Here is a 14,078-nt window from a genome sequence, read left to right on the forward strand (position 1 = left end):
TTTGAGTGACAAGAAACAATTTACCCTTATCAGTGGTAACATCTTGGCTGCTAAAGTCAACATGCAACTAATGCATGTTTTTAAAAGACAGACCATCAGATGGAACTATGAAATAGTAATTTCTCTTAACTGAAATCTTAAAATATAGTTACCTCTCCCAAGGTAGGTTGAGAATATATATAATTGTGTATAGAAGATGACTGACATAAGGTGTGACGCACAAGTAGTGCAAGAGGATTTATGTAGCAAAATAGCTGGTAGGATAGAGCAAAGGTCTGAGGAAAAGAGAATACTTTGGGCTTTAATCTGGTTCATGATCTATGCTTGAATGTAGATGGAGCATTGCCGAGGTGGCAAATGAACCTTTCCATTCAGTTTTAGGCTACAGGAGTCCAGGAACCACCCTGTGATTTGGAACCATCCTCTGATGTGGAAGCACCTTGTGATGTGACCCACAGCAAAATAGGTGGTGACAAACAGGATGTTTGTTTCAACAGCACAATCCTGGCTCAGACTAAAACACTGATATTTGCCCCCATTTTGCCATTCATTGCACTAACAGTTCTACCTTAAACAAAGACTTGGCAAGGACTTTTATATTTAACAAAAATAAGTAGCTGATTTAGCACATGAAACACTGCTGGTTCTGAGAAAGCACATCCTGTTTGTCTTGAGTTAAACTCGGTGTTTTTACTAAAGGCCAGATCCTGAAGCCTCCATTCCCAGCAGCTCTTTCTTTCAGATTTGAATCATTCAAGTTATTTTCTGTGGAATGAAGTCTATTGCAAAATGTGTGTCAGCAACACTAATATTTAGACTCCAAGAAGAAAAGAAGGAAAAAATCAACATCATATCTCATATTATTTATAAAAACAGTGTACCAAAGTACAACATTAATCCAATGACTGGAAGACTTTGGACTTTTCTTATCTGTGTAATAGTATAGATCTCAGAAATTATTCTTTTATTGCTCTTCCAGCAAGCTCATTTAATGAGACATGTAGTCAATTTTATTGATTTACTTGTAATATAAATATTTCTCAAAACCAGAGGAAAAAATCTATATGTGTAATCTGTAATTTGGATTGAAAGAAATACAGATAAAGATCTTGCTGAAATCAGTGGTAGCAAAAATATAGTAAAGACTTGGTGAAAGTTTAACACTCTTTAAAAAGAATTATTTTGTAAAGTTTTATGTGTTACTCACGTAACTCATTGAAGCAGGATTTGCTGTGAAGCATGTGATGGAAGAGCTCACACAAAGAGTGCTCTGCAGCAGGTAAACTCTGGCAGGTACACTCCACATGCAGCATTGTGCCCCAGTTGCTAAGGTAGGCTGCTTTGCAATCAGCATTTGCAGAACAGGGCATGTCATCCTTGATTAAAGTTTCAAGGCAAGCTTCATCATTGTAGCATTTTTTTGTCACATGTCTCCAACATTTTGACTGAAAAGCTGTGTATTTTTTCCTGGTGAAAGAAAAGAAGTGTACAATGGCAGTTCAAAACCTCTGTGATTTCACAAAAAAGGCATGTAAGAATCATCATAAAAAGAAAGTGTATTCCCAAAGTACTACTTAAGCCTTAAAGATCATGCTATTCAGTGCTAGGTGGCCTAAATTCTGCTCTGATTTGCACCTAATTGGTTTGAGCAAAATCTGCAGAATTGTAATTTGAAGAAAAACTTGGGTTTACTTAAAAAGTTTTGTGAATGAAATCACATTCCTGCTCAGCACCTGTGGGGATTTTACCAGGGGTAAAGTGAAAATCAACGTGAATACCAACAGTCTCAGATCCTCAGAGAAGAAATGCAGATAGGGGAATTAGACCTGCATCACAATGAAACTACACCAGGCACTGTTTTTCATTTTGTTGGGCATGAAGGAAGAATGAACATTCAACTTATTTTGCATAAAATAATCCACGTTCAATGCCAACCCCTCCTCCTCCTGAATGCTAATGAAATGCAAAATGTCCAAGGCTCAAGAAAAAATTAGAAGTAATTCAGTTGACCTTAAAGTTTAATTGATAGCAGAGATAAATTACAAGAACTATCTTGTTTCCCAGTTTAATAATCTCAAATTATTTCAGTTGATTTGCTCTTAGGATAGAACAAAATTGGCCTTGAATGCACTATGTATGACAATAGAAAACATCTATTAAAAGTTAATGAAGAAATCTATAGATATTAAGGAGAAACCAACTTATAAGTTACATTAAATGTTAGGAGACAATAAAGGTAAACTTTTGTTTATTGTACATTAATATATTAAAACATTTTTGCTTAATAAAATTAGGTTACTAATTTACTGTTGATATTGTGCAGTTGTTATAAGCATATCACATGGGAAAGCATGGACTATTACAACACCAGTTAGGACTTTATCATAAGTATTTTCATCACACAAGTAAAGGTTTCAAAGCAGATGCCACCTATGTGCTCATGGAATTGGTTTTATTCACCACCTGATTTATAAATATGGCTAGCCATAATTCACAGACTAATTTTGCTAATTATATCCACTTATTTTCAGTGCCAGGAAACATTAATGTTCCCAAAATAATAGGTACTTCAGCAAGTCTCCATTATGATATTACATGTGTCCACATGCACAGAATTTGTAGCCCAGTTCTTCTTGACATAAAAAGGGTCAGTTCCCATTGATGTCAGTCTGAATAGCCTGCACATAACTGGAAGTGCCACTTGGCCTCCTGCTTTGTTGACTGAAGGTTAATTTGAGCACAGCTTGGAGGTAAAATTCAGGACTAATCCACAAGGGACCTGGTGACTACAGAGAAAGCCAAAGTGGACCAATTGACCATCCACAAATGTTGGCAATTAAGTAAAATTAGGAATAAGAGCTAATCCTGCTATGTGCTTTCTAAAAAGAAAATCAAATCTGAAAGCTGTGTTATTCTTCATGAGATTGGTGTTCTGTGCATGTTTCAGGACAGCTTTTTTTCAAGTATTAGTATGCTTGAGATAAAAAGATGAAAGTCTTCTGAATGGGCCAAGTTGGTTGTACAGCTGTTGGGTACAAAGGGTCAGACTCTGCAGTGGAAAAGGTAATTACTTTAACCAACAAACTCTGTCCAGTCTGCTGCACAATTTGTGCAAACTGCTAGAGGTCAAAGATGCAGACTGGCAGGTGTTATCTGAAGACAGTGGTAATGAAAATACACAGCAGTACAGTTTGTCCATCAGAAAAGGTGTTAAGGGTCATGAAAAAGGCAGGAGAAAAGCCCACATTAGATTCCAGACCTTTCTGAAAATGAAGCTTTTCAGTTTACTAGTGGGATTACTTGTGGAATTACCACAGTCGATGCAGATATATGTGAAGATGTCAAATACAGGTGTTGACACCCAGTAGACACAGTGCAGGAAATAATTTTGTTATAGATGAGATATATGACATAAGGATAAAAATTGTTTGATCAAATCATTATTCAAAAGCAAAGTCTTTCTTTGCTTACCTGCACAATTCATTCTCTTCACACATGTGGATTATATTCAGACATGATGGGGGTGGAACTGCAGTAACTGCACAGGGCTTGCCATGGAGAAGTTCTTTAGCTCTGTGGCAGGACTCATCAGGCTGAGTACAATCACAAAATATCATCATTTGGGCAACTTCAAAAGGCATGTTTTCATAGAAGAACCTTAGGGCTGCTTGACATTCTTCCATGTTGCACTCCTTATTTACTGAGCAAGCCTTAAGATACAGGGACAGCTGTTTGTTACACACTTCATCTTCAATGCACTCTCTGTTCACATCCAAGCAGGTGCTGTTTGCTGTGTATGCTAAAAAGAACAATTTTTTTAAATGAAATCACAAGAAAACCTTTCTCAAGTGATGATTAGTAGTCGTCCCTCATGTAACATTCCCATTAAAAACAGTTTTGACTCCCAAAATCTCTGATCCAGCCCTTCTAACATTGCTTCCTTTAAGACCATTGTGTGAACTTCACACTTCTTCTTTCCACCTCTTGGCCCTCTTAAGCAACTCTTCTGCAAGTTTCTGCCACTGTCAGATAAATAAGGGAGAAGAAAGTGAAAACTGGCAAGATGGGAGTGTCTTCATGGTATGTAATAGTTCATAGAAGCTAGTGTCTAGTAGATACTGCTGAAATCTCCAGCATGCAGTCTTACGCTAGGCTACGTAATAAGTAATGGAGCAGAGAATATAAATAGCCTTTCTGTGGTTTTTAGAACTATTTTAGGTATTTGTACACTATGCTATAAACCTTACAAAAAGATCTAGATAGTTCTGACCCTAAAATGTTTATGGGATAAGATTTGTTTCTGTGAATTTAACAGGATCAGGATTGTTACCTGACTTTTGGGGATTCTTTTCTACCCAGTAGCTTAACTGAAAATACACTGGATTGACTCCTTACTAATCTGAATGAAAAGTATTCATTTTAATCTCAAGATACTTTGTATACTATCTGAAAACAGAGCTAAAATGAGTTATTAGGATTCATAAGTAAATTCTGACTTACCTTTTTTAGAGAGTGCAGATAAACTCCATTGTAATTTTGTTTCTGTACTAATATTGTCTAAAACAAAAACATATGGATGCAAGCATAAGTGATAAATCATGTCTTAGCTTAGTTTTAAACTTTAAAGTGTTGCCTGTGTTGCTGGCATAGTGCCAGTAGTAAAACTAAAGAAGAATAAAACAAACTAACTTGACAAAATAGGACCTATTAAATTATATATTCATAAGTTTTGGGGTGAAACCACAGTTTATCAATGGCTGCTGATAACATTCTCTGCATAATCATAGATCCTTTGAGCTCAAGAAGCATTTTTAGAGCTGCTCAGTGCAGTATAAAGTCAGATTTCTTGTGCCTTAATGTGCTCATCAGTGCATCCAGTTTGTAAGATCAGCTAATTACTTGTCTTGATCTAAAGTCAAGGCAATTGCTGTTAGAAAATTGTGATTGGTCTTATTGTTTCTATTTATAGTGTAATGCTAAGAAGGATTGATTTGGATCAGGTTGTATCAAATTAACACAATGAAGGACAATAGTATTTGTGCTCAGGCTATCATTTAGCTATTACATTATTCACATATAAGTAAGCCTCTGAAAGCTATCCTGTTTTCAGTGTTAAACTGCAAATTATTAAGAAAACCTTTTTCACAGGCTTGTGCACACCACTGTTATGTATGAAAGTATTCAGACTGCTGGAATACCACTAACCTGTGTCAGTGTCCTGATTTTTCCCATTGTCAACATCATCATCATCATAGTTGTCATCACCATCATCATCGTGATCATCATCATCATTTTCACTAGCTGCTAAAGCTTGGCTCTCTTGAGAGTATTGTAAACAACGGTTGTTAAATATTTCCTTCCATATTTTAACACATCTCATCTGAAGTGGCTCTGAGCACTTGCACTCTCCCAGCACTGTTTTCCTCAGCTCTTTCCACACTGACAAACATGCCTGGTTGACCATCGGGAGCATGCATTTTGCTGTGTCTGCCTGGCATGCTCTCTGGAAGCTCTTATACACTAAAAAGCAGTAAGAGTCCTCTTGACAGAGTAGTTTTGCAGTGCTACAGTCGTTCTCTAATTCTTCCGGGTGTCCTTGGTCTTTGGGGTTTCTGTGTTGCCTAAAATTCAGTTCAGTATCTGATCTTGAGGAGGTTTCCAAATATTCTACACAAATGGGTACAAACAGAGATATAATCAAATAGAAGATTGATCATCATCACTGATCAGCTCAAAACAAACTCAGGAAAAGGATAATTCTCTTAATGCAACAAAATGAATGAAACAGCCTTAGTTTCATTCTGAGCTGTATGTAAATACATAATAATTTCAGAGTCTTGCAGATTAATGAACCTTCCTCATGCTTATTGTGTCTTGTTAGCTGTATAACACAGTCTAACAATTCATCTGCTAACAGTAATATGAGAAACCCTCACTAAAATTACTGCATAACAGGATTTATCTCACATAATTTTAACCACCTACAGGTTGGATATACAATAGATAACCATCTTAATTCGGTGCATAATTTGTAAAGAGAGAATGGCAATTCCAGCAGATCATCCATTCATTACCTAAAATAGTAATTTAATTTAGACAGGGAGAATTAAGTCCTAAAAGTGTCTACCAATGCCATAAGCTATCTTATGTAGGTAAAACTGATACGAGAATAACTCCATCAAAACTTTCTGCTATACTGGTGAGAAATGTAATCTCAACCATTAAAAATAAAAAATTACTTCATTTTGCTAGAAGCAAAAAGAACTGTTCCAATGACATTGTGAGATATACAGGAATGATTCGTGTCAGCAACTTAGGAGTCCTTGTTATCATTGTACTTTGGGTGGAATAGAAAATCCTTGAAAACATTGTATCATGTGTAGAATGTCCAGTAGAACAGTCCAGTAACTAAGGTACAACACAGATCACTACTGCTGCCACCAATGATAATAATGATAAGGGAAATAACAGGGGAAGAGAATACAACTGCTCATCACCTGCCAACCAATACCCAGCCCGACCTGAGCAGTGATCTTGCCCTTCTGGGTAACTGCTCCCAGTTTATATTCTGGGCATGACGTGCTGTGGTATGGAATACCTCTTTGGTCAGTTTGGGTCAGGTGTCCTGTCTCTGCTTCCTCCTGGCTTCTCCTCCTCCCTGGCAGAGCTTCAGATTCAGAAAGTCCTTGGTCAGAGTAAACATTACTGAGCAGCAACTAAAAACATCGGTGTTATCAGTGCTGTTCCCAGGCTGAAAGTCAAAAACACAGCACTGCACCAGCTACTAAGAAGGAGAAAAACGACTGCTACTGCTGAACCCAGGACAGAAACCTATAGATCCAGTAGTGCTCAGCCTCCTTGTGGCAACAAATAGCCTTCAACACATTGTATTTTCACTGTTGCTTTCCATTGGATTGAGCAAGAGTTTTAGAAACTGTTTGAATTTCTTACATGCATTTTACTGGTTTTGCTTGGTTTAAAAAAGATATGGCGTTGCTTTCTTATGCATGTTGGAGTATGCATATTATAGAAAAGACAAAACTAATTCTCTAGATGGGAGAAATATGCAAACAAACTTAAATCCAGTTAAAATGAGGATTACAAAATTATAGATTTCTTTTGCCATTCATAACGAAAACATTTCTGGATTAAAGCCATAATTAAAGGTTTAGTTACCTTTATCAATGCTGCACTGTTTCCCAAGCAAAGTTGTGATGCTACAGAAATCATCTGAAGTGCAGACACAGTTTTTAAATTCTGGGTATTCGGTATGGAAACCTTTTTGAAAGCAGATTTTAAATAATATTAATGCTGATATAATAAAGTTTCCTTCTTTTGTTTGATCTCACCCATTGCCAAAATGCCTGTTCTCATTTCCAAATGACATAAAATCTTAAGCTTGTATCTTTTAATTTAGGTACATGAGGAACAGAGACCAAACTGAAAAGGTGCACAGGAATCAGCCTGATCTGAGGCACTGAGAAACTCAGCTTGGTCCTATGTAGAAATTATGTGCCTGGTGCAGGGACATGAATTCACAGTACAGGCTAAGGTACTGCCAGGTAACAAAGTAAGAGAGAGGACATAGGAAGCCAGGCACAGGCCTGTGATAATGGTGATGCTAACCCCATGCTGAGAGATGTCTGCTCTAGTTCAGATCCTTCACTCACATGAGAATAACAGGAGCCTACAGATGCCTTCCTGTTTGGATATGTCCTTGGACTGCTACCCTAGTTCACTCCCTAAGTTTGGCAATGACAAGAAATTTTAAGCAGTCCAAGTATATTTTGTTGTTTTTTTTTTATTTTTAAATAATAAAAATAAGTTAACACTAAAAAAAAATATGCAGAAGCCCTAGTCTGACAGTCCAGTTTCAAGCTTATTGCTTGCATGTGCACTTAGACTCAGTGACAAAGACACTCAGGCTGTCAGGTCATATTTTCCTTGTATGGGTAGTAAAAGTAAAGGTCATGTACTAGTTTGTGGTACAAACGTAAATAAATCAACCTTTTGCTTTATGAATTAAAATATTTTAAAAGTATTTCATTACTTGTTATTGCTTAAGAAAGTTACAGGTTACTCAAGGAAGTTGCATAAGAAACAGTTTTATGCCATTTAAGAAAGTTTTATTTTGTGAAAGCCATGGTCTACCTTGTCAAAACAGGTATACAAGTATACAGGTCCTCAAAACATCACATTTCCTCTCTTCGCCCCATAGGTGTTAAGTATTTCACAATATGTAAGATAAGGTGTATGTGGCTCACAAGATCCAGGCTTTCACGGGGCAGCATGAGGTTCAGTTTTAATCTACTGAGCGCATATGCTATTGTCTCTGCCCTGTCAACGGTGATGTCTGGCTTCCTGCCATGCTGCTTCCCCAGTGACTATCATGGAGCAGCAGAGATGGTGTGCTCAAGTAAAACTGCAAAACTAGCACCATGTGTCACCGCTGCCATGGACAAGCTTTAATCTGATTAGAGATTTAACGTCATTTATGTGCTGTTGACACAAATAGCAATAGAAGGCAGTCTAGGTGACGGCCTGCAAGAGGAAAGAGTGCATTTTGCCTGTGCCTGAAGGAATGAATATCAGCTATTTCAGACTGTACATCCCACCCTGCCACCCCTAAATCCTTTCTCAAACAGTGTCTGCATTGGTCTTTTTCCAGTTGCTGTTGTTTTTGGTGGTGTATTAGAATGTGTATTGCTGGAGGGTGATGTTGCAATCCATCAAGAGCTAGAGTTCCCAGCCTCTGCTCCTGCTTCACCTCTTGTATCACCAAAGGAGGAAGCCCATGGACTTGCCTGTATCTCTCCAACTTGCCTTCTGCATTTTTAGTAGTAGACCCTGACCCTTAGCCCTCACATTTCTTGCTTTTGCCAGTAGCCAAGGAGCTCAGGAGATCTTCTGACAATCATAGACATAGGACACTCCCCTAGTATAAAAATAGGGCGGAAAAAATGTGGTGACATGGGAACTACAGAGACCCGTGGAGGTGGGTGTGTGCATATTCTACTCTGTATTTCATCAGGTGAGTAAAGGATAGTAAAAGAGTTTTGGAAGACAATTTCAGCAGGACAAATTCCAGGGGTAGAAAAAGAGCAATGAAGATCAGGAGGAGCTTGTTTAAAAGACTGTCTTCTTCAAGGTCCTGAGGACACATCAAGAGTGGAGGTGACTAGAGGTAGGAGAATAAGAAACAGAAATCCTGGTATGCAGCATCCCAGACTCACTGTGCTCATCTGTCTTCACGACACCAGCATGTTGTGGTTAGGAGTCAGGTACACAGGGGCTGTGACCAGTGGCCACACTCTGTGAACAGTGCAGTGAACACACTGCACTGAATCACAGCAACCTACAACCAGGGGGTAAAAGGTATATTGTGAGGCTACAAAGATAAAAAGGGCATAGATAGAATCAGGTAACACATCAGATTTACGGCTTGCCCTATTATCAGTAGAAATAACCTATTATCAGTATTAATCCGTTTGTACACTGTATTGATTCAGCTGCAATGAACAGCAGAAAATATTTTGTTGGTGGTTTTCAATTATTGTTGCTTTATCATTGATTATTTCTAGGTAATATATTTTAGCTTATATCTATGCTTCCAAGGAATTTATAGAAAATGCTCTCTGACCTAATGCTTGGCAGCCATTATTCATAATTCAGTTTATTTATATGTACATAGCTTATGTATGTGGGGACACAGACGGAAGCATGACAAAGTAGAACCTGACATTTCCAGGGAGATAATCTCTGTTCTTGCACAGTGAGTTTTTCAGTCATCTCAGTGGGAATTGCATCTGAAGACTGTAAAGTACTGGGCCTTCTCCTCCAGCACTGGTGAGATGACTTCCCGAGTACTGTGTTCAGTGCTGGGCTCCTGAGGACAAGAGGGATATGGGCATACTGGAGTGGCTCCTGCAAAGTGCCACAGATGTGATTAATGCAGTGGAACACCTGTCCTACAAGGGGAGGCTGAGAGAGCTGTGAATGCTCAGCCTGGAGGAAAAAAGGCTCAGGGGGTTACAAGTACACATATCCATGCATATAAAAACCTGATGGGAGGGGAGCGAATAAGGCAGGGAAGACCCCTAGGTGGCATCCAGTGACAAAACAAAAAGTACAAACTGAAATACAAGTTCCATTTGAAGATTAAAAAAACCTTTTTTAATATGACAGTGGTCTAACAGCAGAAGAGTGCCCAGATGGGTTTTGATGCCTCCATCACTGGATACACCCAAAATCCACAGTCCTGGAAAACAAACTGCAGCTGACCCTGCCTAAGCAGGAAGTTTGGACTAGATATCCAGAGATCACTTCCAACCTCAGTGTTTCTGTTACTCGAAGAAAAAAAGAACTCTTCTAAATCTAATTCAAATTGTGATTCTTTAATATTTAAGTGATCTGAGTTCTTCTCTTTTTTAACCCAGATATTTCCAGTTCTGAAAAATTAAGAAAATGTATACTAATGGTTAAATCAGAGCTCAGAAATTTCTATTTTATTTTCCTCCATTGAAATAACAGATGAAAAAAAGAAAAACAACAAAAAAACAGAAAATCCCAAACCTTAAGAACTTCATTCTGCACTGCTGAAACATTTTTGACATTTTCAAACTGAAAACCTTTGATTCCATCATAGTTAAATATTTCAGTCTTTTCCATCCTGACCTGGAAGCTTCTTTTTTTTTTTTTTTCTGTTGTTTGGTTTGGATTTGGGTTTGGTTTTGTTTGTTTTTTTTTTTGTGGGTTTAGTGGTTTTGTTTTTTCACTGTACCTTGGCACAGAACAGGAAATGGAAGAAGGATTGGGCTCAGAGGGTTATGAACTGAGACGCTGAAAATACTGCTGTAGTAGCACAGAAGCGGTGATGGACAGTTTGACAGAGAAAGGAGTGACTCAGACAGTCAGTGTAGTGTTCCCAGATGTGCTCTGAAGAAGAAAAGACGAAGGTCTTTGGAACACACACATTTAACTTGGAGGTTACAGCCTGCGGGACCGAATTATTGAACTCATACCACAAAGTAGGAGTGTAATTATAATTTTTAGTTAGGTTTTTTTGTAAAAATCAAGCAAAAGGAATACTTGTTCCATTGCCTATTGCTTACATGCTCAGCACTGAAGGGCTTTTTGAATTACTACAGCTCATCCATGAAGCCTTTAGACTTCCATATGTAGAGTACTCTTGACAGACAGAAGAATGTTATTCATTCTCTGGAGTCATAGCACCTAATAGGCACATTTAGAATAATTTGTTCTAGACCCTACACAGTACCTAAGTGACCTGCAATGCTGGAGAGTCCTTGCCAAAGGCCATTATGCTAAGGAAATATTCAAATGCAAAACCAAACAAGCAATTACAAGAAGAACTTATTTTCAGAAGGTTTCTCTGAGCCTGTAATAAATACCATTAGTATCAGTGAATAACCACATAGGACAATAAGTGAAGGAAACAGCAGATTATGGGACAATGCAATAAATTCAAAGCGGAGACCACAAAAGTCATCATGCTGGTCCACTTCATCTGTTTGCAGGGAATGATGAAGAACAGGCTACAGTACCAATTCTGATGTTTATGTCAAGTAGGGTTTGTGCTAATGCCTGTGCGAATGATGCAAGAGAAGCAAACTAGGCTTCTTATGATTCGGAGAAGAGGATTGGTTCTAGAGAGCTCATCTTTAGGTCACTATCTTGAGCCTGAAACTACTGCATATTCCAATACTTTTTTTTCAAACAGCAGCCATATCTTTTGAAACTGTTCCACTTCACATAAAATATTTAATAACTCAACAGAACATGAGTGAAACCCAGTTAGAATCATAGAATCATAGGATAATTAGGGTTGGAAAGGGCCTTAAGATCATCTAGTTCCAACGCCCCTGCTGTGGGCAGGGACACCTTCCGCTAAATCATATCACCCAAGGCCTCGTCCAACCTGGTCTTGAACACTGACAGGGATGGAGAATTCACAACTTCCCTGGGCAACCTATTCCACTGCCGCACCAACCTAACAGGAAAGTATTTCCTCCTTATATCCAATCTAAACTTCCCCCGTTTAAGTTTGAACCTGTCACCCCTTGTCCTATCACTACAGTCTCTAATGAAGCCTCTCTCCAGCATCCCTATAGGCCCCCTTCAGATACTGGAAGGCTGCTATGAGGTCTCCAAGCAGCCTTCTCTTCTCCAGGCTGAACAGCCCCAACTTCCTCAGCCTGTCTTCATACGGGAGGTGCTCCAGGCCCCTGATCATCCTCGTGGCCCTCCTCTGGACTTGTTCCAACAGTTTCATGTCCTTTTTATGTTGAGGACACCAAAACTGCACACAATACTACAGGTGAGGTCTCCCGAGAGCAGAGTAGATGGGCAGGATCACCTCCTTCGACCTGCTGGTCACGCTTCTTTTGGTGCAGCTCAGGATATGGTTGGCTTTCTGGGCTGCAAGCGCACACTGAAGGCGGCTCATGTTCATTTTCTCATCAACCAACACCCCCAAGTCCTTCTCTGCAGGGCTGCTCTGAATCTCTTCTCTGCCCAACCTGTAGCTGTGCCTGGGATTGCTCTGACCCAGGTGTAGGACCTTGCACTTGTCATGGTTAAACGTCATGAGGTCGGCATCAGCCCACCTCACAAACGTGTCAAGGTCCCTCTGGATGGCATCCCTTCCCTCCAGCGTATCAACTGAACCACACAGCTTGGTGTCATCAGCAAACTTGCTGAGGGCGCACTCAATCCCACTGTCCATGTCAGTGACAAAGATGTTGAACAAGACCGGTCCCAACACCGATCCCTGAGGGACACCACTCGTTACTGGTCTCCAGCTGGACATTGAGCCATTGACCACAACTCTTTGTGTGCGGCCATCCAGCCAGTTCTTTATCCACTGAGTGGTCCATCCATCAAATTGATGTCTCAATTGATGTGGGACAGTGTCGAACACTTTACAGAAGTTCAGGTAGATAACATCAACTGCTCTACCCCTGTCCATCAGTTCTGCAGCCCCATCATAGAAGGCCACCAAATTGGTCAGGCAGGATTTCCCCTTAGTGAAGCCATGCTGGCTGTCACCAAGCACCTTGTTGTTTTTCATGTGCCTTAGCATGCCTTCCAGGAGAATCTGCTCCAAGATTTTGCCAGGCACAGAGGTGAGACTGACTGGTCTGTAATTCCCTGGGTCATCCATTTTCCTCTTCTTGAAAATGGGGGTTATATTTCCCTTTTTCCAGCCGTTGGGAACTTTACCAGATTGCTGTGATTTTTCAAATATGATGGCCAGTGGCTTAGCAACTTCATTTGCCAGCTCCTTCAGGACCCACGGATGGATCTCATCAGGTCCCATGGACTTGTGCATGTTCAGATTTTTAAGATGGTCTCGAACCAGATCCTCTCCTACAGTGGGCTCAAGGTCTTCATTCTCACAGTCCCTGCATCTGCCTTCCAAGACTTGGGTGGTTTGGTCAGAGCCTTTGCCAGTGAAGACCAAGGCAAAGAATTCATTCAGAACCTCAGCCTTCTCCAAATCCTGCGTTGCCAGCTCTTCCAAGAGCTTCCTGAGGGGGCCTACATTCTCCCTAGTCTGTTTTTTATTTGCTATGTACCTGTAGAATCCCTTCCTGTTATCCCTAACATCCCTAGCCAAGTTTAATTCTAACTGGGCCTTAGCTTTCCTAACCTGGTCCCTAGCTTCCCGGACAACATTCCTGTACTCTTCCCATGCCACCTGTTCTTGCTTCCACTTATTATAAGCCTCTTTTTTTCATTTGAATTTTCCTCAGGAGCTCCTTATCCATCCAAGGAGGTCTCCTGGCCCTCCTGTTGCACTTCCTTCTGGTTGGGATGCAACACTCCTGAGCCTGTAGCAGGTGATCCTTGAATATAAACCAACAGCCTTGGGCCCCCCTGCCCTCTAGGGCTGTATCCCATGGAACTTTACTAAGCAGGTTCCTGAAGAGGCCAAAGTCTGCTCTCTTGAAGTTCAGGGCAGTGAGCTTGCTGCACGCTCTTCTCACTATCCTGAGCATGTCAAATTTGAGCATCTCGTGATTGCTGCATCCAAGGCTGCCCTGGAGCATCACATT

At 39.9% G+C, this 14,078-nt stretch overlaps 1 protein-coding gene across 1 annotated transcript in view; it reads right to left on the minus strand.

The window, feature by feature from the left end:
- The window catches only part of GFRAL (GDNF family receptor alpha like), a 32,245-nt gene that overhangs the window by 11,777 nt on the left and 6,390 nt on the right, over nucleotides 1-14,078 (minus strand). The window contains exons 3-6 of the mRNA XM_062626158.1: nucleotides 5,206-5,667; nucleotides 4,501-4,557; nucleotides 3,472-3,799; nucleotides 1,208-1,467 (exon numbers count right to left, since the gene is read on the minus strand). Of these exons, the coding sequence (XP_062482142.1) occupies nucleotides 1,208-1,467; nucleotides 3,472-3,799; nucleotides 4,501-4,557; nucleotides 5,206-5,667 (1,107 nt within the window). The remainder of the gene's footprint in view (nucleotides 1-1,207; nucleotides 1,468-3,471; nucleotides 3,800-4,500; nucleotides 4,558-5,205; nucleotides 5,668-14,078) is intronic.

The sequence above is a fragment of the Pezoporus occidentalis genome, unplaced genomic scaffold, assembly GCF_034315485.1.
Source record: "Pezoporus occidentalis ecotype Australia unplaced genomic scaffold, CSIRO_AGI_Poc_V1 ctg29, whole genome shotgun sequence".
Classification (NCBI taxonomy): domain Eukaryota; kingdom Metazoa; phylum Chordata; class Aves; order Psittaciformes; family Psittacidae; genus Pezoporus; species Pezoporus occidentalis.